This window comes from Mytilus californianus, unplaced genomic scaffold (assembly GCF_021869535.1).
Source record: "Mytilus californianus isolate M0D057914Y unplaced genomic scaffold, xbMytCali1.0.p SCAF_5, whole genome shotgun sequence".
In the NCBI taxonomy this organism is placed as follows: domain Eukaryota; kingdom Metazoa; phylum Mollusca; class Bivalvia; order Mytilida; family Mytilidae; genus Mytilus; species Mytilus californianus.
In genome coordinates this window covers 103,484,769-103,509,142 of record NW_026262701.1, presented here as the reverse complement: position 1 = coordinate 103,509,142, position 24,374 = coordinate 103,484,769, and the positions used below count along the sequence as shown (strand labels likewise).

The 24,374-nt window shown below is 33.0% G+C and overlaps 2 protein-coding genes across 2 annotated transcripts in view; one reads left to right on the top strand and one right to left on the bottom strand.

The window, feature by feature from the left end:
• The window catches only part of LOC127700409 (sodium-dependent noradrenaline transporter-like), a 46,493-nt gene extending 22,555 nt beyond the window's left edge, over positions 1-23,938 (bottom strand). Inside the window, exons 1-3 of the mRNA XM_052203855.1 lie at positions 22,980-23,938; positions 10,841-11,252; positions 6,421-6,552 (exon numbers count right to left, since the gene is read on the bottom strand). Coding sequence (XP_052059815.1) covers positions 6,421-6,552; positions 10,841-11,252; positions 22,980-23,645 — 1,210 coding nt within the window. The 5' untranslated portion in view covers positions 23,646-23,938. The remainder of the gene's footprint in view (positions 1-6,420; positions 6,553-10,840; positions 11,253-22,979) is intronic.
• Positions 14,870-16,786, top strand: LOC127700410 (uncharacterized). The gene is made up of 2 exons (XM_052203856.1): positions 14,870-14,942; positions 15,519-16,786. Exons 1-2 carry the CDS (start codon positions 14,893-14,895, stop codon positions 16,585-16,587), a joined length of 1,119 nt encoding a protein of 372 aa, XP_052059816.1. The 5' UTR covers positions 14,870-14,892; the 3' UTR covers positions 16,588-16,786.
• Positions 23,939-24,374: the final 436 nt, after the last annotated feature.

Sequence of the window (24,374 nt, the reverse complement as noted above, 5' to 3'; positions counted from 1 at the left end):
GAATATCCAGTCGAGAAGAAGAAAATGATTTTTTATCATTGCCCGGAGCTTTTTTTAACAAAAAGAATATCGTGAATTATATCAAAAGTTACCCTAAAATGTTCATAACGTGCAAATAGTTTTTGTGAAATAATCCCATAAACTTAACGTTATACAATGAAAATCGAACTGTTAATGTTTTTTTTAATAACTAAATTATATATAAAAAAAAACAAGTTCCTTTTAAGTTGTGTGGAAGGAAAGTTTTATTCTTTTGATAGAAATGTGTAAAAGTGATTATTTACATCCCCTTTACAGACTGTGTTTGCGTTAAATCGTTGTTATCGGTAATCAATGACAAACAAGTATAAATTTAATGTACGTTTATCTAAGCTGTTACGGTTTTTACCTTATTTTTCAAATATACTCAACGAAAGAAAATAATGAAGCAGAACTATATGAAATTATTTCACTATATTTCACCGGGCACTGGGTAAAGTATTTCACTTCTGTGTGTTTTAAGGTAATGGACTGCAAACATTTTCTCTGTATTGAATTTCTTCGTTTTGAAATATTGACGATTGCAATTGAAAATACAGATTTTGCAATAAAACTACTCTGTATATATATTTGTCAATTTCAATGCTTTCGTTTAAGCTCATGCCTTTATAAATGTTCAAAACTTTATATTTGTCAAATTTTCTTTTTAAATGTCTGAAATCATGACTGACAGTATCAGACAAATACATATTGTTTTCATTAAAAAAAAAAACAAGCCCGCATTTTTTTTCCAAATAATTCATTTGCAAATGAGAGAGTCGTGTGCAAAAATTTAATATTGTGATAATAAATTAGTGTTTGCTCAGTGAAAACAGTGATTTCATTCATAAGATCCCTTCACTGTATCATAATTAGTCTTTAACGAGCGCATTTGTGTATATTGTCCAGTTTCTGTACAGCAAAAATAATCATTAACTGTGTTCGATACACAACTGAAACCATGCTTTATGCTTTAATTACTTTCATGTGATAGTTACTGTCATTTGTTAGTTTTTGATTTAGGATCCGGGTGCAAAAGATTTGCACTTATTGCGGTCTATTCTTATGACCTTGACCTTAGATATAAATATAGAGACTTCAAAATCAAAAGGGATCTTCCTCTCATCACATTTAGCCATTACATGATCCAAGTAAGATTAAAATCCTTTTGAAAGTACTTGATTTAGCATCCTGAAACCACTTTGCTGTACAAATTTGAATTTATGTTTAGTAAATAAGACCTTGACCATTGACACGGTGTCTTTAAAATCACCAGATATCTTCCTTTCATAATTTGTGACCATATATCCAAGTATGGTTGCAATCCGATATAAAGTGTTAGAGTTAGAATCCGGAAACAAAAATGGCAGTTTGATTTACAGACGGATTAAAGCTATGTATACCCCTGCTACTTGGTATCGTGAGGTATTATATGGGAGTGTAATAATAGTTATTTGCTCGTTTTGCATTTTCATTTTTTTCCAATAGATGATACTAAGTTATTTTGATCAAGGATTTGTATAGTAAGACTATACAAATCCTTGTTTTATTATAAAATTCTGTTTAATTTTTTCATAGAAGTAATGTATGCCGAAAGGATTGTTGTAAAATTCTCAAAATGTAATTTGCTCTCAATTTGATTGAATTATACATCATGTGACCATTGTTTGCTTACTTATGATTTGAGAGCAAACTTTTCATGTTTGATGTTCGTAACGGTGATTTTGGGGGGTCTCATTTTTGTGTGTATTGTGCTGATGATCTCTAATTGTATTCCCATTTATTACATTTACGAATGGTGCCACCAGTGAAGCAGGAACCCTTCCTGAGTTAAACCCGGTTTTTGGTGGATTTCAATTTGCTCAATCTTTTTTTTAGTGTGTAGTGATTGTGGAGGTTTTCTTGTGTTTTCTTCGTATTTATCAATGACATGGTTTTGCTTGATTTTTTTTTTCGACCAACGGTTTTTGATTGACCCGCTGTGTATTCGCCCCTTTTTAATTTCAGCTATACTGCCTGTCTGTTATTTTGTAAACGTTAGCAAAATCATTCTCTTTACTTATTCTTTATTCTAAATAAAAACCAAAATCCTCATAACAAACATAACAAAATATTTTTTAGCTCAATGTTAGTAACGCAACCCAGTAAAATCCCAAACTATTTTCAAAAGTAAGATGCCATTATAATGAGCATGCATTTGAACCTTTAACCCCCTAATTCTGTTTGATATTTTTGAATAATGTTCAATCAATAATGTTATTTTAAGCAAAACATAACATATGGAATTTCAAATACCAGTAAAACTGAAATTTATGTTAATATAAATAAAGAGATGTGGTATGAGTGCCAATGAGACAACTCTCCATCCAAGTCACAATGTATAAAATGTTCACAATTATAGGTCAAAGTACGGCCTTCAACACAGAGCCTTGGCTCACACCGAACAGCAAGCTATAAAGGGCCCCAAAATGACTAGTGTAAAACAATTCAAACATGAAAACTAACGGTCTAATCTATATAAAAAAACGAGAAACACCTATAAACCACACCAACAAACGACAACCATTGAACAACAGGCTCCTGACTTAGGACAGGTGCATAAAAATGTTAAACTTTTTAACATGTGCCAACCTTCACCCTAACCTGAGATAGTAGTGTATGCATTGTTATTTGCTCGTGACGTGTCTGTGAGAGGATTTGACGTATATTATTTATTATAAATACTAAATCAAATTGGCAAGGATGTTGATACATGTATGTATTAGTAGACCATTGATGTGCTAAATAATTAAATCGTTATATTAAAGAACTGACTCTGATGTTAAAGTCGTTGGCTATAAAATTAGTTTATATTGCAGGTTTATTTAAAAGATATGGACATAAAGATGTGAATACTGCGATTAGAAATATAGCATGGCGATAAAATCAGGTTATGAATTATGTTATTATACTAAAACTAAGGTTGCAACTCCCTTAGATAAAGGTGACCTTGCAGGTGTTCTATTGCTCGTTTCATGCTCTCATTCATTTGCTCTATAATGTTTAAAGTATTTTGCCTTACTAAATGTTTTGACTCTAATGTGCCTAATGAAGGTCATTCCAGATACACGTGACATTCTCGTTGCAATCGGTATCAATAACATCGAGCAATTTATAACCAAATTTCTGTAGTTTTTTTTAAATCACACTAAAATGCCTTCATTTTAATAAATCTAATATTCTAAATAAAACTTGCAATAGACCAACAAAATCCAATATTAAAACTACGTGTTCAAAAAATGAAACAATATCAAACATGTAGCTTGGAATATTAAATTTTGTAAATAAATCAAACATTATTATGAATATCAAAATTCTTCTTATGAGGTCCGGGGACACAGTTCATGTCCTTTGATTTAAATATTCCCTAGTATGGACCGTGAATAACGCGAAAAAAATTCAAACGCATTTCAAATGTAATTCTTTTATTTGATGCATAAAAAGCAAGTTAATACATGTAAAAAGTTGTGGGTCATGAACTATAAGGTAAAGTAGTGACTTGGTCCAGTTGGAAAAAGTCAAAAAATAGTATGGTTGCAGCTGTCAAACTGAATTCTAGATCACCTTAACATCGAATTGTTATGGCACCCTCAACGGAGTTGGGGTGACGTATTGTTATTCTACGTTTCTTTTTTTTTTTTCTTCTTATTTTTATTATTCTTCTTCCACACATTTTGTCCGTCGTGTTTCTCGGAATTTAATGGAACAATGTTGATGGAACTTTACAATAATGAGGACCCCCATGTACAGTTGTGCACCTTGGTATGGAATGGTTCAAGATGGCCGCCGTTTCCAAGGAAACAGCAAAAATGCGAAAAAAATCAAAGTGTCCCAAATGGAAAGAAACTTCACAGAAATGATAACTGGCATGTGCTGATTTGCAGTTTGACTTAGGAATTTTCAAAATGGCCGCCGTTGCCATGGTTTTCTGTCAAAGGCAGATAGTTAACTTTAAAAAAAAACTGGCCACCAAGATTTTAGTCAAGTTTGCTTAAATTAGGGTTTTAAATAAATAAACATATATTGAAAAATTCTAAATATATCCAATGCAGATATGTGTCAGGCCAAGGATTGACCGGTCATGTCAGGTGATGACCTTGCTATGTTATTGCGATTATTTAGAGTCAAGTGCACACGTGAATCTGCTGGTGTTTTACCATCAAACGATGCACCGTCAGTTGACAGAATCACGTGTGCGCTTGACTCTGAGTCTTTTAACATTTCAAACCCGTTCATTTAAAGTGCTTGACCCATATATCATATTTGTTTTTCATCTAATATTTTTACACAAAAGTATGAGGGTAGGAAAGGCATTTTCCGTCAGGAGTCACATTTTCCTTTTCTGAAATTTTTCATGAAAATAAAACTATTGACAGCAACGAATTACTGGTTCCGTACTCGAGCCTCGATAATGTGTCATTTTTGTGTGTACCTTAATGACGAATAACGGTAAAGAGCTGGACTATTTAGTTGTTAAATCCTGTTTTTTTATCACTTCTAAAACTTCTAAAACTTTGAAACGTATTAAGGAAATAAAGGCAATCATTGGGGACATTCCGACAATGACCGACATGAAAACTACGTACTTTCGAAATGGAATCCGTCAACAGACATTAGTTTGAACATTGATATTTCTGTCAACAGACGGTGCATCGTTTGATGTGTAAAACACCAGCAGATTCACGTGTGCGCTTGACTCTTTATTATCGTTGGCTATAAAATTAGTTTATATTGCAGGTTTATATTTTTATTTAAAAGATATGAACATAAAGATGTGAATACTGCGATTAGAAATATAGCATGGCGATAAAATCAGGTTATGAATTATGTTTTATTATACTAAAACTAAGGTTGCAACTCCCTTAGATAAAGGTGACCTTGCAGGTGTTCTATTTGCTCGTTTCATGCTCTCATTCATTTGCTCTATAATGTTTAAAGTATTTTGGCTTACTAAATGTTTTGACTCTAATGTGCCTAATGAAGGTCATTCCAGATACACGTGACATTCTCGTTGCAATCGGTATCAATAACATCGAGCAATTTATAACCAAATTTCTGTTTGTTTTTTTTAAATCACACTAAAATGCCTTCATTTTAATAAATCTAATATTCTAAATAAAACTTGCAATAGACCAACAAAATCAAATTTTAAAAGTACGTGATCAAAAAATAAAACAATTATTGCTATCACATATTCAGATTTTAGAATTATTCCAACTTCTTCTTTAAAAAAAGAAACAATATCATACATGTAGCTTGGAATATTAAATTTTGTAAATAAATCAAACATTATTATGAATATCAAAATTCTTCTTATGAGGTCCGGGGACACAGTTCATGTCCTTTGATTTAAATATTCCCTAGTATGGACCGTGAATAACGCGAAAAAAATTCAAACGCATTTCAAATGTAATTCTTTTATTTGATGCATAAAAAGCAAGTTAATACATGTTAAAAAAATGTGGGTCATGAACTATAAGGTAAAGTAGTGACTTGGTCCAGTTGGAAAAAGTCAAAAAATAGTATGGTTGCAGCTGTCAAACTGAATTCTAGATCACCTTAACATCGAATTGTTATGGCACCCTCAACGGAGTTGGGGCGACGTATTGTTATTCTACGTTTCTTTTTTTTTTCTTCTTATTTTTATTATTCTTCTTCCACACATTTTGTCCGTCGTGTTTCTCGGAATTTAATGGAACAATGTTGATGGAACTTTACAATAATGAGGACCCCCATGTACAGTTGTGCACCTTGGTATGGAATGGTTCAAGATGGCCGCCGTTTCCAAGGAAACAGCAAAAATGCAAAAATAATCAAAGTGTCCCAAATGGAAAGAAACTTCACAGAAATGATAACTGGCATGTGCTGACTTGCATTTTGACTTAGGAATTTTCAAAATGGCCGCCGTTGCCATGGAAACTGCAAAAATGTCAAAAATTTCAAAATGCTCCAAACTTATTGAAACTTTACAAAAATGTTAATCAGCATGTGTAGATGCACTCTTTGACTTTGGAATTTTCAAAATGGCTGCCGTTACCATGGCAATAGGGGGACGAGGGTGCCATCCGTTATTGCTAGCAATTACAAATCTAGTTCTTATTTGGAGTTATATAATTTTGATATGATTTTTCCAAAACATAGAACGCTACACTGTACGAAATCTTATTGAGAAAAGACAAGTGTGATTTTTTTTTATTTGCGTTTTTTGTCTAAAAGAAATTCAATAACAAAAAGCTTGATCTTCAAAATCAATGCAATAAATTAAGACACGTTTTACAGTAGCAAGGTATAATATAAATTGTTTTATTGAAGAAGCAAAGGGCAATAGATATATGCATACCTACAAAGACTCATTAATGTTACCTTTGAACAACGGTACCATCTTCCAGACATGTATTGGTCCTTCTTGTGTAAACTGTCCCATACTTAGCTCCATGAAGAACACTGGAATGGCTCCAAATATAAGTACAGTAAAGTACGGAATGATAAAGGCTCCTGGAACGAAAGTTTAAAATAGATATTTACTTATAGTCGTTTTTAAGTTTGTGCATAATTGTTCATGTAATAGTATTTGCATTGCCAGTCGAAGTTTTAGAGGAACAAGGTTGGAGCAAGCGTACGTATCCCTTTCAAGATAATAAACCACACATTTTTTTCTTCATGTTATACTTGAAAATGTATCTATATTTAGAATATATTGTTTTCTTTTATCTGAAAGTATTCTTCAATCTGTAATTGAGCACGGAAATATTAACCGTTACTCCATAACCCCTCCCCCCTCCCCTCACTCGGCTTTTTAAACAAGATTGTCATATCTGCACCTGGACGGTAAAGACCGTCCCTTGTAAATCATCCACAATGGGGAGAAATTCAAGGAGATTAAAGGAAAAGTGATTAGTTTTGGAAAAATTAAGACTGATAAAGTTTCTGAAACTAGATCTAAAATTCGGAATAAAGTACTTTTATAAAAATCAGAAAGTCCGTGTCAACCATGCTTGGAAGAAAAATGAAGATTTTCATAAAACTAAATATAGTTAGAATTGATTATAAAGTTCATACAAATGAGGCGGAAAATACCAAAGGACATTAAAACTCATTAGTAGAAGAGAAACCAACAGCAACGTGGCGAAAAACGAAATATGACGAAAATACACACAAGTCAACAAAACACTACACAGAAAAAAAACCAAATACTTCAAGCAACACGAACCTCACCAAAAACAGGGGTGATCTACTCTGGAACGGTAGGCAGATCCTGCTCCACGTGTACATCCCTCATATCAGATCAGATCCACATGTACATCCGCCATGTCGGATCCGATCCACGTGTACATCCGTCATGTACCTCATGGTAAGTACATTCAAGTTCATAACTCGTACAAAAGTAAAACGAATATTATTAACGATATAAAGCTTATGCGTGAACGTCAAATCCAAAATCGAATCATGAAACCGATAGCAAAGCCAGTTTTGTCAATTGTTTAAGTTGCTTTATGGACATTAACTAAGAATTATTGTATAAATTGTATCAAAATAAGACGAAATATAAATGTTCTAATTATTCTTAAGTTCCAAACAGGCTTAAATCCAAACTTTTTTGTGGATTTTTATCGGCAAAATTACATGTATCAGTATCACCTACTAAGATTACATGTATCAGTATGACCTACTAAGATTACGGTACTAGTAATCAGTGTATATAGTAACAGGCAAGACAAGTACACATGTTGTTTTCCCTATTATCTCTATCAATCATCAGGCAAACTACATACATACCTTGTTAGAAAAAAACCTCTACAGAGCTTATGTCTGTCATGTTTCATGTAAACCCGACTTAAAATAACATTTTCTTATCTATTCTATTTGTAGTCTGGATTTGCAGGGATTTGTATAAATTAAAATTTCCTTGTTTTAATTATTCAATTACTAGTAGTTAAGAGCCAGGGGCGTAAATCCAACTCAATTCATGAGCAGAACTCATCTCTATATTGTCAACCGAAGTGTTATGAAAATGAGGGTTATGTATGATTTTTATCTACAGCTGATGTAAAATAAATCAGCAGTGCTTGAAATTGCAAAATGCTTGATAGATAATGTTAATGCCTGCTAAAGATAATGTTAAAATGCCTGATAGATAATGTTAATGTCTGCTAAAGATAATGTGAAAATGCCTGATAGACAATGTTAATGCCTGCTAAAGATAATGTTAAAATGCCTGATAGATAATGTTAATGCCTGCTAAAGATAATGTTAAAATGCCTGATAGATAATGTTAATGCCTGCTAAAGATAATGTTAAAATGCCTGATAGATAATGTTAATGCCTGCTAAAGATAATGTTAAAATGCCTGATAGATAATGTTAATGCCTGCTAAAGATAATGTTAAAATGCCTGATACAATTGTATAGATATGGTTGATTTTCAATGACACAATTGGGGCATTGGATTAGAGTTGTTAAAGTCGTTGGAAGCTTTCTTAATCGAGAGGTTTGACATTCTTATGGAACTCATGTTATACATCTCATTGCGGAACAGTTCACGTAAGCCCTGTCATTTAATTTAAGCGTCTTGCTATGGTGTAATATCTTCTATCTTTCTGAGCTTCGTGTTTGACTATTCTTCACAAAACAACTGTATTTATAAAGTTCAATATAAAATATAAAGGTATGCCATGACATCAAATGGTATTAATTGCCATGTAAATGACATGGAATATGTGATGTTTTGCCCGATAATTCTTTGAAACAGATGGTTTTCTCATATATGTCATCCCAGATTGATATAATTACTTTAAGGCATTTATCTCGGTGAATGTTTTCGCAAAAAAATCTGAAAGTATAAGATCTTGCGAGAAATAACTATTAATATGCTACTCTCTTTGACAAAAAAGATATTCGATGTGATATAAACATATTTTAGTCTCAGATGCATGATTTTTTATTAGCTGTTATTTGCTTTGAACTAGCTGTCAGTAACTGCGAGTACTCTCAGATCTGTACCGCGTGTCTTCTTTTTGTTGTTGTTGTTGGGATGTATGAATACCCTGTCACGTCCGGTCTGTATATATGTTAGATGTTTTTCTGCTTTGTATCGATCTGATGTGTAAAGCCCTTTTCAACTGATTTTGATAGTTTGTTTTATGTTGTGCTGTAACACCACTGTCACAGGTTAGGAGGGGGTTGAGCGCTGCTGTAACACCACTGTCACAGGTTAGGGGAGGGTTGAGCGCTGCTGTAACACCACTGTCACAGGTTAGGGAAGGGTTGAGCGCTGCTGTAACACCACTGTCACAGGTTAGGGGAGGGTTGAGCGCTGCTGTAACACCACTGTCACAGGTAAGGAGAGGGTTGAGCGCTGCTGTAACACCACTGTCACAGGTTAGGGGAGGGTTGAGCGCTGCTGTAACACCACTGTCATATGTTAGGGGAGGGTTGAGCGCTGCTGTAACACCACTGTCACAGGTAAGGAGAGGGTTGAGCGCTGCTGTAACACCACTGTCATATGTTAGGGGAGTGTTGAGCGCTGCTGTAACACCACTGTCATAGGTTAGGAGAGGGTTGAGCGCTGCTGTAACACCACTGTCACATGTTAGGAGAGGGTTGAGCGCTCACAGACATGTTTAACCCCGCAACAATCTTTATGTGCCTGTCTCCAAGTCAGGAACCTGTAGTTCAGTGGTTGTCGTTGGTTATTGTCTGTCATATTTGTTTTTCGTAAATTGTTATAAATTAAGTCGTTAGTTTTCTTAATTGAATTGTTTCTTATTTTTCATGTCGGGGCCTTTTTATAGCTGACTATACGGTATGGGTTTTTTTCATTATTGAAGGCCGTACGGTTGTCTTTAATTGCTTACATCCACTTCATTTGAACTTCGGTAGATAGTTGTCGCATTGGCAATCATACCACATCTCCTTATTTTTATATACAAAACTAAAAAAGATCTAAAATATTCAATCAGCTATTGATTAACTGAAATGGGTGAACAACATTGTTTAGAAAAAACTCTGAAAATCAATTAAAAAGGGTTTGGCTTATCAGATCGGTACTAAGAATAAACAAAATTAGCAAAAACCCAGGAAACACGAAGTATACCGTATAGTACTAAGTGTATGCTTACTGCCGATCTCCGTATATATTTGCAGAAATACAAATATGCAATTGCAAAATAAATCACTGCTAGCAAAATTTAATGAAAATAGTCCAATTCGAATGCTTGAAATTTTTTGTTTAACTAAAAAGATATTCGGAATTTTCATGTTTTCCTCCTAATTTTGATAAGTTGATTTCACATAACTTCTGCACATTAACTGCTCTGTTTTACTTTAATATTAGGAATGGTTTATAAACCTATATCAAGGATATTATTTGGTTACATCTCTAAATTAATTAACTACACAGTATAATGCTTTAACAGTTTTTGATATCCATAAAATATGAGATAAGTGATGCAAAAGGAGAATGGCATTTTTAATTATGTAAATACTAGAGAAAAAATGTAAGATGTGACTACCAAATGAGCAGTCTCAAAAATCACAAAAGTTTTCTCCTCAAAAATTTGAATGCTGAAGAAATGATCTTGCAATTTTCTGATTTAACACGTCCCTTGCCTAGAAGATAAGACTTATATTCTCTCACGTTACCTGTTGTCCGAAAACAACAATGAAATTTGAATAAATATGTAAAAGAAAGAAAGTAAGGTCTTAGATCTGCTTTACTCAAAGACAATTTTATGGTAGTTTTTTTTCCAGTGAGGATTTATACATACATATAAAGTTAGACCTACCGCCACCGTTTTTATAAGCTAGATATGGAAATCTCCAAACATTGGCCAAGTCAACTGAATATCCTATTGCTGCTAATAAATAGTCACTTTTCTTCGACCAGTTCTCAACTGGGAATTTTATTTCGCCGTCATCTTTTACATTTGGGCTCTCTTGTTTATCTTTTTCACTGTTACAGTCCTGTGTTTCTTCGTCTTTTGGATCTTTAGTTGGATCTTCGTTCGGATCATTATCATTCGGAATATCACCGTTACTACCCGTGTACACTTCGTTCATAATGACCGTGTCATGCGGTGGTATTTGATAAGTTTCATATGAAATTCCATTTGTAAATTTATCTTTTATAGGTTGCAGTTCTATCAATCTATCTTCCTCTGCCATTATATTGGAATTTTCATCACCTATAGGATCACCCTAAAATCATAATAGTCTTCGGTATTAAAATGAATAGTTACCACCATATAGAAATATATATACCGTCAATTCAAAGGTATTATAGTTCAACCATTTTACTCGTAATACATGTATTTCTGATTAATAACATTATTAATATGTCTTGAAATATTCTACATGGACACATATATGTGTAAAGTTCCCTTTCAAACTTGTCATTTCATATCTTTAGATTTGGACAAATTCATTAAAAGAATGTTCTTGTATCTGAATCCGTAAGTAAAACGTTAATGCTTGTCTGACTTACATTGTCTCTTTGCGAGATAGCACAGTTCATACACGGCGGTACAAACTATAAGCGTCGATTTTTGACCTGAAACTTTCAAAACCAACTATAAAATTGGGACAGACAATAAATTTCATATGTAGATGATTCTGCCATTAATTCGGGGAAGATTTATCAATAACAGAGTTATAATTTGTCAGAATAAATGTTCTGGATTTATTAATTCCGGTGTTATAAGGCGTTTAGCTTTCGCAACGTTGATCAAACTCTGGCAACGCGTTTGTTGTGACGTTATTTGTGCAGCGGTGCCCACTAATAGGTGACATCTTGTTTATTTCGAGAAAATTAATCGGAGCATCTTAACCTAAGAATCAGCTCTTAAAAGTATTAATTTGGCACTTTTCGAAACGAGTCTGGATTTATGTATTTGTATGTTTTACTTAATTAAAATATCGAACCAAGCTGGCGTCGGAGATATTTTCAGATGTTATGTTAATTTTAAATTGTTTTTTTTATATTGAAGATGTGGTTTTTTTAAGACCTTGCAGTGGTGACACGTTAAAACAGGTCAAAGACAAATATTTTAATTCTAACGATTCATTGTCATTTTCTTTTCTTTTTTATTTCTATTTTTTCTAGAAATTTTGAATTGCTTTACTTTTTCGAAAACAATTTGTTTCAATGTTTCAATTTAATTCACAAATACTTGGAAATTTACTTTCATAAAAGTATCTATCGAATAGTTGAGTGAGTGTGTTTCTATCTTTTTTCTTCTTTCATGTTTTTAATACGAATTAACTTGAAGGTTAAACCTTCTTAGATATTGATCTTCACTCACTTCAAACACGTTTTTGTACAAAATTAATGACAATTTTGCTGCCCAATTGAATATATACAGGCATGTCAGTTAACTGCTAGTAGTCTGTTGTAATTTATGTATTATTGTCATTTTGTTTATTTTCTTTGGTTACATCTTCTGACATCAGACTCGGACTTCTCTTGAACTGAATTTTAATGTGCGTATTGTTATGCGTTTACTTTTCTACATTGGCTAGAGGTATAGGGGGAGGGTTGAGATCTCATAAACATGTTTAACCCCGCCGCATTTTTGCGCCTGTCCCAAGTCAGGAGCCTCTAGCCTTTGTTAGTCTTGTATTATTTTTAATTTTAGTTTCTTGTGTACAATTTGGAGTTTAGTATGGCGTTCATTATCACTGAACTAGTATATATATTTGTTTAGGGGCCAGCTGAAGGACGCCTCCGGGTGCGGGAATTTCTCGCTGCATTGAAGACCTGTTGGTGACCTTCTGCTGTTGTCTGTTCTATGGTCGGGTTGTTGTCTCTTTGACACATTCCCCATTTCCATTCTCAATTTTAATGATCGCTGACAGTAAATGCGAAATGTTTGGCATTGAAGAAAGAAACACTACAATACAAGTAAGGACATCTATATATCAACATTAAACACGTGGCTATAATACTATAAATGTTTACAACCCGTTTTTCCTTTTAAGAGTAGACAATGACCGTACACTTGTTATACTTTCAAAATACTTAAATGCGTTTACAATCGAAGCAGTAGGTAAATAAAGCACAAGTGCTTATCCATTTAACATTGCTTCTGCTATAGGCTTATAAATTAATCTTAAAACGGTTCTGAATGGGAGTGCAGATTGCTATCTTAAGTTTTGATATTTCATGAATAATTGTAGATCAAAGTGTTTTTCATTAAAAGTTTACCGTTAAATCATTCCACAGATAACAATGCTATAAAACAGGTATCACAGAGAGACAAGGATCTATAGTGTTAAGTAGAATGTAAAAAAATAAATTGATCCTATGAAATATTTTGTAACACAGAAATAAATATTTACTCTTGAAATGGAAGACAATGCATTACACAATTAAGATTTTGTTAACCCCTTTAAAAAGAGCTTCCCGAAGTCTGTCGTAAAAGATGGCTACATCAAACACTTCTCTTTGTGGTTTTAAAGTAGTCCACTGATCTGTGGTTCTGTATCGTTAGTATAAAACAAAATGAACATGATTTTTTTTTCACAAGGTCTATGTCCATCAGTGCTACACATCCCGATATTTTAAGTTAACTCGCGTGCAGGTCGAATTGTGAAAGGGTTCTTGTAAGATTGATGTTCGGAATTGTTGCTTTTCAAAATTAGTTCTAGATATTCCTTTGCTATCTTCAGTTTGCTAACATTCGTCTTTATAAAAGTTATTTCATTATTCGCTCTCTAAGTATGTGTGTGGACATTAAAGAACGAACGAAAATAAGTAATCTTTATTTTACGAGGATAAACTCATTAGCCACAGCTAATATTTCTGAGAGTATTCAAAACATTTCAAATAAACATACATGTACAACATTTGATAACAGTACGTTATGAACGACAAATTTGTCTACAAAGTATTCTTGACAACCTTTAATGATCTAGAATGATGAAATATTTAGTTTTTCGCTTTTTAAGGAAAATACCATTTAAGGCAATACATTCCATTGATGCGTAAAAGATCAAGATTTACGGTCGTCACTGGTTTGAACAAACCGTCATATTGGTTAATTTTTTGGTCATAGTTAAATCATGACATCTATCTTACAATAATTTAATTTTGGATGTAGCACGTCTTCTGATTGGCTGCACGTTTTTTGTCTATCAGCTCGTAGACATAATTTTGTCATGAGACCGTGACGTAATCAACGTTTTTTCATGATTTACTCCTTGAAAAATTAAATTATAATTAAATTATAAGGAAAGACTGTAATATTTTTTTTCTGGCTATTCGAAATAATCTCAAAAATGTGGTGCACACCTGACTGTAATATTTTTTCTGTCTATGATAAAATAACCTCAAAAATGTGGTGCACACTTTTAAATAACCCGATACGCGTGTTATTCAGTGTGCACCACATTTTTGGGGTTATTTCCTCATAGACAGAAATACGCGGGTTATTTAAACATATGCGGGTTATTCAGTGTGCACCACATTTTTTATGTTATTTCTTCATAGACAGAAAAAATAATACAGTCATTCCTTAAATAAATACTAGCACACACGGTTATTTGTTCAAGCTGTTGCATTGTGAAAAATCAATACTCGTAGTGTGGAGTGTGTAGAGACCAATCTTTATAGTACAATTACATTTCTGTCAATTCCTGACAATGATATTTAAGAGTTGTATTTGTACATCGTCGAGTATTCATATATTAGTAATCATCTCATGTATTAGCTCATGGTAATGCATATAGCAGAAGGTAAATTTACAGTCACATGGTACAGTATAAACGTTTGCGACACAGTAGAGTCATAGTGACGTTGTAAAAACGTTGCCATCCGCGATTCAACATTACAACGTCCAATATGGCCGACAACAGTAGCCCGACTGTCTACATAGCCGTAAATGTGGAAAAGTAAGTCTTAACCGGTGTTTTGTGTACTTGCTTTTCGGGTAAACAATTGGGCCTTCCTTTACTATAGGGGTACTTTATGATTAATGTTCATTTTGGTAAAAGTTAGGTTAGGGTTAAGACTAGGGTCAGGACTAGTGTTAGAGTAAGGTAATGGTTAGGGTAAGGGAAGGGTTAAGTTAGGGTAAGTTCTAGGTAAAGATAAGTTTTAGGGTTATGGCTAGTGTTAGGATTAGGTATGGGCTAGGCTTAGGGTTACTTTAGTTAGCTCTATATAAGGGTTGTACCCCGAACGTACAAGATTGGAAAACAAAACTTTACCCTATAGTTCTACTTCATATAGGACTTCGTTATCAGTTTAGGTTAAACGTTGGATGTAAGTTATGCTAGCACCAGCGTCAGGGTAATATGAACAAACAAACACGTGGGTATACGTAAAAGCGACTTAAAATAAGTGTTTATAGATAAGGTTTTAAGCTTCAAATCTAACAATTTCGTTTTATGTTTCACTGTACGATTGTTGATAGTTGTTGTTATTTTTACTACAAGACTTTTCATGTCTTTCTTTTTGTTTTACAGCAAACAAAAACAAAATACCGAAACTGAAACTGAAACTCAAAAACATACAGTACAGGATTCAAAATGGAAAGATGATAAAAAAAGCAAATTCCGGATTTCGGACGCGGGAGAACTTGACTATTTAATTCCTCTGACAAATTATTCTAAAAAAACTATTAGCATTAAGGCCATCAAGGAGCAAACCAAATTATCAAACGAAATGAATAAAGAAGACTTGCGAATTCTGAAAGCTCTGAAATCCTTGTTTGAAACCTGCGATACAAGAATTATTGTTAATAAGTTGATACGCGCCACAAAGGAGTTATATTCACCTGAACTTAAAGTTATAATGGGTAATGAATATCTTTCATTTCAAAATCTAAACCGGAAAGAGAAAATTAATCACCTCGGTGAACGCTTAAATCGATTTTACAAAATGGAAATAAGACTAATCAAAGAAGCAGACAACCACAAAAAAGAAGAGGAACAAAGAAAGCGAAAGGAAGAAGAAGAAGCCAAGGAGGAGGCAGAGTTGAAAAAGGAACTTGAGGCAAAAATTAGATCCTTGTTACAAGATATTGGACTTACCGAAGATGAGAAAACAACAGACGATTCAAATTCGTCCGCGATTTCCGTTCTGACATCTGCCGCAGATCAAGCGAAATTCCAAAATATGTTATCATTCTGGAAAGACGTTGATTCAAATCAAATCAAGGTACAAATTCTAGAGGCAATGAGGGATTCAAACTTATCTACAGATTCCGATAAAGTAGATGTCATTGGAGGAGGGGACCTTTGTGTCATTGGAGGAGGAGACCCTTGCGTCATTGGAGGAGGAGATCCATGCGTCAATGGAGGAGACCCATGCAATGCCTTCAGTCAACCTCGCTTTCAGAAACAAATTATCACATGGAAATGGAACAACCAAAGATCAATGTTCCTTTTTATGTTGATTATCGTAGCTATAGTGGGATTTTGTTACCTAGCATTTTCTGTTTGGTGGACTCCGACCGATGTACAGGCTGGTTGTTTTTTCTGTGACAGCCTATCGCGATACATTTTCAACAAAGCAGTAGAGATTATAATTTGAAAAGCAAGAATATATGCAAAATAATGAAAAAATTGCAAATTAAATTAAAGCATGTATAGATACAAAATTATGAAAAAAATGCAAAATAAATTAAAGCATGTATAGATACAAAATAATGAAAAAAATGCAAAATAAATTAAAGCATGTATAAATACAAATTAACGAAAATAATTGCAAAATAAATTATGTCTTCCATCAATTTTCTTTAGTTCTATCATGATATCAAGGATTATATCATCAGCATCAGCTCTTTAAGTATTGACAATTACTTGACTAGGTTACAACTTATAATACAATTTAATGGTTTTAATACTGAACAAAATATATAGGTTATCGTATATAAGGCAGCAAGCAAAGAAAATAAAAAGGACAGCGGCATTTTATTTTTTTATTTTTTTCATTTGTAAAATACTTAAGACCGTTGATAATATTAAATGCGTTAAACGATTATTGACGTTTATTTTTCAACTTTAAAGCGTGACAGTAGATTTCATCTTTTTCTTTATAAACTGCAACTTATAAGCTTTTTATTCGATTACACTTATTTTGACACACCGATCATAAACAATAAATGAAATCTGTGTAATCGTTAAAACAGGCAAACTATAGTTGTTTTATTTCGCACATTTCAGACAATTATGATAGGTAACGAATAGTTAATATACTCTAAGTGTTTAAAGAACGCGCCCTTATGCATGCCGTGTGAGCTGAAATAATGAGAATGCAAGAGGATAACGTTATGCGCGATTTGACATTGGTGATAGAAATAGCAAACCAACGTGTATACAAGAACACTTTTCATGTTTCATAATTATAATAAAATGTAACGAATGCTAGAGAAAATGATCCGTTCAGGAACTGAAAAGCCGTAAAGTTTGACGGCTTTTTTTTATTATTACATTTTATCAGCTAAACAATAGGTCAATGTATCATAAGTGGTAAAATTCATTTGTTTCTCAACAAACATGATTGAAGACAAAGCATTTATATATTGGGAATACCGGGAAGATCTTGACTCGTGAAAAGACAAAAATAATAGAAAAACGAAATTCACAAAATAATTTTAAAATTTGTTATGAATACTATATTTTAATTGATATTAATTCTTACCTAGGGTATTTGCAAACTAGTCGAATGGTATCCTATATTACAATGGGTGTTTTCTGATACATCTGGATGTGTTTACTTGTCTCGAAAAAGTACTCTTAAGATCAAATATATGTCATAAGATCTCGTTTGACTGACAAGGATGAAATATAACATTTATTCTAGAAGCACCTATTTGTTCTTATAAACTAGGAGAAGTAACCGAGTTGTAATATTGAATCTCCCTCTGAACACTGAGTTTTGATGGTTATCTATGCAAAGATTTGATTTCTTCTTGGAAACACAGAAAATTTTGCATTGATTCCTACAAATTAAATCTAGTAAAAAGAGGTAATAGGTAGTAAGGGTACAATAAAAAGCCATAAGTCGACCAAAACAGACAATAACATGACAAAAATAAAATGCCTGACGAAAAGACAATTAACAGTCTACAAAACACAGAAACTAAAGAAATGCCACACAAACAAAAAGTTGTTACTGTTAACATTTTTGAGTCATTAAAGATTATAAACCTGGCACTTTCAACATTATTTTCTTTCATTCTTTAATGTTATTTTTATATACATATGACGATATAAGCACCGGAAGATCTTGCTGCTCAACTGTTTTTTTTTTTTTTTCCTTTTTGTTCATGGTATTGTCTGTCTTTCTTCGATTTGTTGTTTTTGGTGGCCCCCTTGGCATCGTCTTACTTTTTTAAACTCTAATTCTATTGAAATCGAAAGCCTTGAACCTTTGTTGAATAAAAACAACATCCAGAATATTTTAATTTTAGATTCCAATGCCTCTATACCATTTTCTTGAACTCAAACTATTATACTTTAGTAAGTTTGGCTTACTTGTCTACAGTAACATTCAGTCGATTTACATGTAGGCTTTACATTGAGGTGAATAAAAACGCTGTTCATTTGCTATTTGTGGTTTTGGTTTGTTTTTTTTTTTGCTGCGCATGTACTGACTTTGTGTTGTAGTTGGATACCCCATACCCTCACTTATCTATTCTTTTCTGATTGTAATGTTGTTTCTTTGACGTTTACCTAACATCTCTTTTCATTCATATGTAAAATATCTTCAGAACCGACTGATATCTCAGCCTACATTGGAATTTAGTCTATGTGAGATAAAATTGTAATTACATGAGTTTCGATAGCAAGAGAGAATAAAAATATTCAAGCTTTATCGTCAAATTAACATGATAGAATCGGTACGGAAATTAACCCTGTGTTAAGTATTTCATCAGGTTCAGTGAGGCACCTTTTTATATAGAACAAACTCGAAGGTGAACACGACGCCTCGATGAAAAACAGTTATGCATTTGAACTTTGAGCAATGTTATGAGGTAAAGTTCAGACATTCCTGCTTACCAGGTAGCTGTAAATGATACACATGGCATATATTATCATTTTGATAATTATTGTATTTTATATCATTGACGCCTTATTAACTAGTTTATTCTGGCAGGTGCAAGGTCGCTTATGCAGTTACAACACCTGGAATTTTTATTGGCGTAGCTTGATCTCTAGATATCGTGATATAATGATAAATTTGATGGTTTATAAAAAAGAATTAATAAATGATTAAATAATCATTTGTATCACACATCACATGATAAATTCAATTTTGTCAAATATACACCTGCATTCTGAAATTAGAATTGTATGGATGAGTGACACTTAATTGTATGGATGAGTGACACTTTTTCAACCACATTCAGGACGAAAACATGTTAATGTGATATGAATGCTTTGGATTAGACCGACATTCTAAGGAAGGCTATCTCACAAATTTCCAACACGCAATAGGATGTAAACTTACTGAGACGCATTATTCTGACACCAAGTAGATAAGTTGTTGTTCTGACCATAATACCTAGGCCTGTAAATAACGCTGGAATTGTTTTTGCGAAGAAGCTACAAATACGAAGTGCAAGTTCAAGTAAAGGTACAATTTTGAAGTTTTTGATCTGACCTGAACATGATAGAACCCTCGACCTACCGCACATAATGGTTATGTCACAATTAGTATTGTGTAGGTAACTCTTCATGGAATGCAAAGTAAAAAGATACAGAAGTATAGGCATGTCAATGCACAAGAGGACATGTTCTTAGAAAATCTGTAATCTGAAAACAAGATGTATAATTTGTACTTTATACCAACATTTTTTTAATAGGAATGATAAAAACAAAATGACGTTTGAAAGATCAAACTTTTTAAGATGTATACAAAAATAAATGCTACATATGCTTCGTCGTAAATATCAAGTTTTGATAGAGAAAGGGGTTCGTATTAAATGTTTTTATATGCTCAGTTTAGTTCATCGGTATTACATTAAAGCCAATGTTTTCAAAACACCGGAAGACTTCCTAAACCCATGGTATGAATAGTTTTATTATAATTAATGTTTAACAGAAAGTTTCAAAGGTTTTTTTTCCTTAATCATGTTAATTAACGCAACTTTCTCACACCAACACAATCTGAAAATGGAAACAGTTTTTTGTGACCTACCATTTTTGTTTTACAATACGCAGCAACACGTTAAATAAAGAAGTATAAGCTGACATAAGATGTGACCCAGGCAGAGGTCACAATGAAAACCCTCGACCCTTGCAAACTTTACTATTTGCAAAGAATAACCCAAAAATAATTTGGACCAAAAACAAGATAGGTGGTGTACAATGGCATGTAATGCCATTGGTTAAGATTCTGAGAAAATTTCACTAACTTGTGATTAGCGTTAAGGAGGAGAAGCGGATACAGATGTGTACTATGATTGACGAAGTCCTTGTCCGTGTCATCCCAAATTAAACCCCAAAAAGATTACACGTGTTTTCGTGCTAAGCATAATACCACTCGTAATAAAATAATTATCGGAAAGTAGGTACATGTATCTTGTCCGATCCGAACACCGCGTACACAGTACTGCTCATCACTGTCAAGCTGTTGAAAAAATATTAAGGTCATTCTGTTTTGTGTAGTCCCTGAGAAAATTATGTCACATATTTGTTGGACGAACGATCGAAAGAACGAACGGACTCCCCGATCACTATATACAGCCCACTTTAAAAAGCGGGGTTATAATAATGAAGGAACTTTTCTAAAATTATATTCAACATAACAAATATTAAAACGAGTCCAGGCTCCAAGCACCTATGGTAGAATATAACTGTGGAGTTGAGAAAGTTGCAGTATTCCGTTCTTGGGATTGTCGATCCTGACTTTTAAACGTATTGAATATAGATTTCGCTATATTATAAATATAAATGTATCTATTTATTGCACATGTCCTTTCGTATTTTGTGCTTTATTTGAAAATTATGATTTGAATTGACCGATTTAAATAATGAATAGTTTTCCACGTCTTAATTACTACATTTTCTTAAACAAACCAGTGGCGTAGGAGTGAACTAAGAAGTGGGGGCACACTTCTGAAAGTTACAAGGTAATAAACCCTATTCTGTTTAATAGTCTAGCTCCTGTCAGTGTATTATTTCATTTTTGTTTTTGTTTTCAATAAAAATAGAATTAACAAAAAGGTTGGGGGGACATAGTTTTGCAACTGCTCCTTTAACGTCTGACTCCTACGCCAGTGCAAATAATGCTCTCTGGATCTTCCGCTAAATATTGAATTATAAAATTTTCGGTATTGTTGTAACTGTTTAATGCTAAATACTCTTTGTGATTAGAATATAAACTGTACTGGAAGATTGTGTTTATTGCCAATCCTCTATGTTAATTCTTAATCCAATATATATAGCTTGTGCACCGATCATTAATTTATTGCACATATTTTTGGGGATTTTTTTTCACCTCCCTTCTGAAACAAATTATAGTTTGCAAGAAATTTAGAATCAAATAACTTATTATAAAATATCCTTGCCCCCATGCACAAAAGATTATTTACTTATTAATTCTTTAAAATTCTTTTCTGTTTTATTCTGCTTAAACTCTATGTAATAAACAATAAATTTTTTCATTTGTGATTCGTTCACTTTTTGTTTGCTTTTAAAATCGTTATAGTATTAGAATTCACCATGCCTCATTATCCGAAATGTGTTCCAAATTGTCGCTAATGCTATTGATACTAAGCCTGCGCAATGGTACTTGTCCTTACTCTGAATCCCAAAACAATCAGCCTTTTATGATGTTCGTGCTGCTGTCTTTGTTTTGTCGACTCTTGTTTGTCTTTTCTTTATTTGTTTGTCAGTTTCTCCTCGACTTATCACTTTGAATATCCCTTTGGTATCTTTCGCCTCTTTTTTGTGACTTGTTTAAAAAATGAATTTTCTTGCTTTATTCTATTAATTTTATGGACTTATTCTGCAGAAGAAGTTACATCTTTTGACATTATCGTTAGTGCATAACGTCTCTTCACAAATCTAATCTAGAATATTTTAAGTCATTGGGGTACAGGAAATAATTAAATTTATGTGCATTAATTGTGTTTTCAATAGTTGAAGTAAACCGGTTTTGGCCGTCAGTATGAACGATTGCTTATCGAGGTTTAGGCAGTGACCATTGTAGCACATCTTTTCGATATTATGTACTGAAGTTTAATTTCGTACATATTTATATTAGAATGTTTTAAAATAATTTTCGCAAAGTTGTAGATACGATAGAATGTGTTGGTTATACAAAGATGTTATATATTTTATACATGTATATATTTTGCAGATAGCAGTCTCTTAGATCAGATTGAAGATTTGTTTTTTGTTTGGTTTTTTTTTTTTTTTTTTTACAGTAGAGACATTTTCTCATATCAGAGATTATCTCGTTTTCTAATGAAGTGTTTTTGGAATTGATAAAATGTTGTATGTGATGTGAGGATTTTATTGTTATCAAAATGAGATGGTCATTGCGCCTTACAGTACTTAAATATGTATTTAGTTTTCTATAATGTCTGATCGAATAAAAGTATACATATCTGGATGTGCTCAGATATGTATGCTATACAAAATATAGAAGGTTTTAGCATATAAATAATTTATGTTCGTTTGATCAGAGCGAATTTAGGACTTAACGAATTTTTACGTTGCCTTTTGTTTAAAGTAAGACTGTTTAAATCAATTTATTGAATGATCAAGCAAATATATTATTTCTCAGACCGACTACTTTAAATGTTCGTGTGCATCTTCAATTTTTATATTGTACGGAATTTTTGCTTTTATCAAAAAATATATAAACTGACAATTTTATGAATAATAAAAACAAAAACAACAAAAACAAAACAAAACAACAAAAAAAAACGACAAAAAAACAAAAATATTAAAATAGAACAAAAAACAAACCTTTTTGGGGGCGTCCAAAAAAGCTTCGTCAGGACAAAACTCGGCAAGATCTATAATCATCTGAATTTCCGATGCTACAAATAAAATTGTTGCACTCCATTTTGAACTACGTCTTTCGGATAACATCGGCGGTGGTTCCAACTCAACATCGGATTCTGCACTGAATGAGTCCCTGGATAAACGGCGATCCAGGGTGTCTCCTTTAATTGCACAACTACTGGAATCACTATCTGTTTCCGGATTTTCATAGTACCATTCGGAAGTAAACTTAAAAACGGGTGGACTCCGTGGAGCATTTGGGGATTTTTCTTCAGATCCAGCTGGACTTCTGGGAGTTCCGATGTCATTTTCGAACGCAAGCTGATCCGATGGGGCTTCTTGTTCTCTCTTTTGAGTCGTTTTGTCCAGTGCATGTGAACATTGGTTTTCTGCTTGTTCGTTTTGAAATATTTCCTTTGCTGCATCTTGACTCTGTGGAACTTCCAGTACATTTTCAGAAATATTCTCCAACCCATGTGTACTTAAAATGGTTTCAAGTTCTGTATTTTGATGTCTTACATCTCCCTGAGGTATATCCCTATCTAATTGTTCATCAGATATTGTTTCTTCTGTATAATTTCTTGCATCGTCTTCTATTTGACAACCGACCTCTGTTTGTTCCGTCATTCATAAAGAAATCTTGTTTCACAAAAAAAGTATAAAAATCTGGAGAAGTCTACGGCATTATAATTCTATGACTTACTGTCAGTTATAATAAAAATTATGAAAACAATAATGAATGTTTTTCCATGCAGATGTGATTTCAACACCATTGATAAAATTATTATTTTAAACATAATTAGAGATCAGTAAACATATTCCTTCCGCCTTTACTTTGAGGTGTTATTATCAAATGGATAAATTATGTTTCAATTATGTTTCGTAGACATATAGGTAATACAGAAAAGAGGAAACATACAGCCAAACAATAAAACTTCAATCAGTTCTCCCACGAGAGTCGATATCTTTTATAGTTATTTTGAAATCATGCATTTTAGGGGCAAGGCTATAACGTTCAACATTAAGTGCATAGTATTTTGGCATGCAGAGAAAGGTGTGCATGGGAATGAACGTTCACCTTTGACTGTTTAATAAATTACGTCAGGTCTGACAGTTACATTGTACAGTCTTAAGTATCATCTAGTATCAATATTATAAAACAACGATTTGGAATACATTTCGGACAATGAGGCATTGAAAATTCTGATAATATTGCGATTTTAAAAGAATACAGAAAGTGAACGGATCAATATCTTTCATTTTTATTATAGTATTACATGTATCATTGGGTAGGCGCCTCACTCAAAGTGCATAAAGTCCCCGTGACTACTATCAAAATATGTCTAGTGGTTAAGA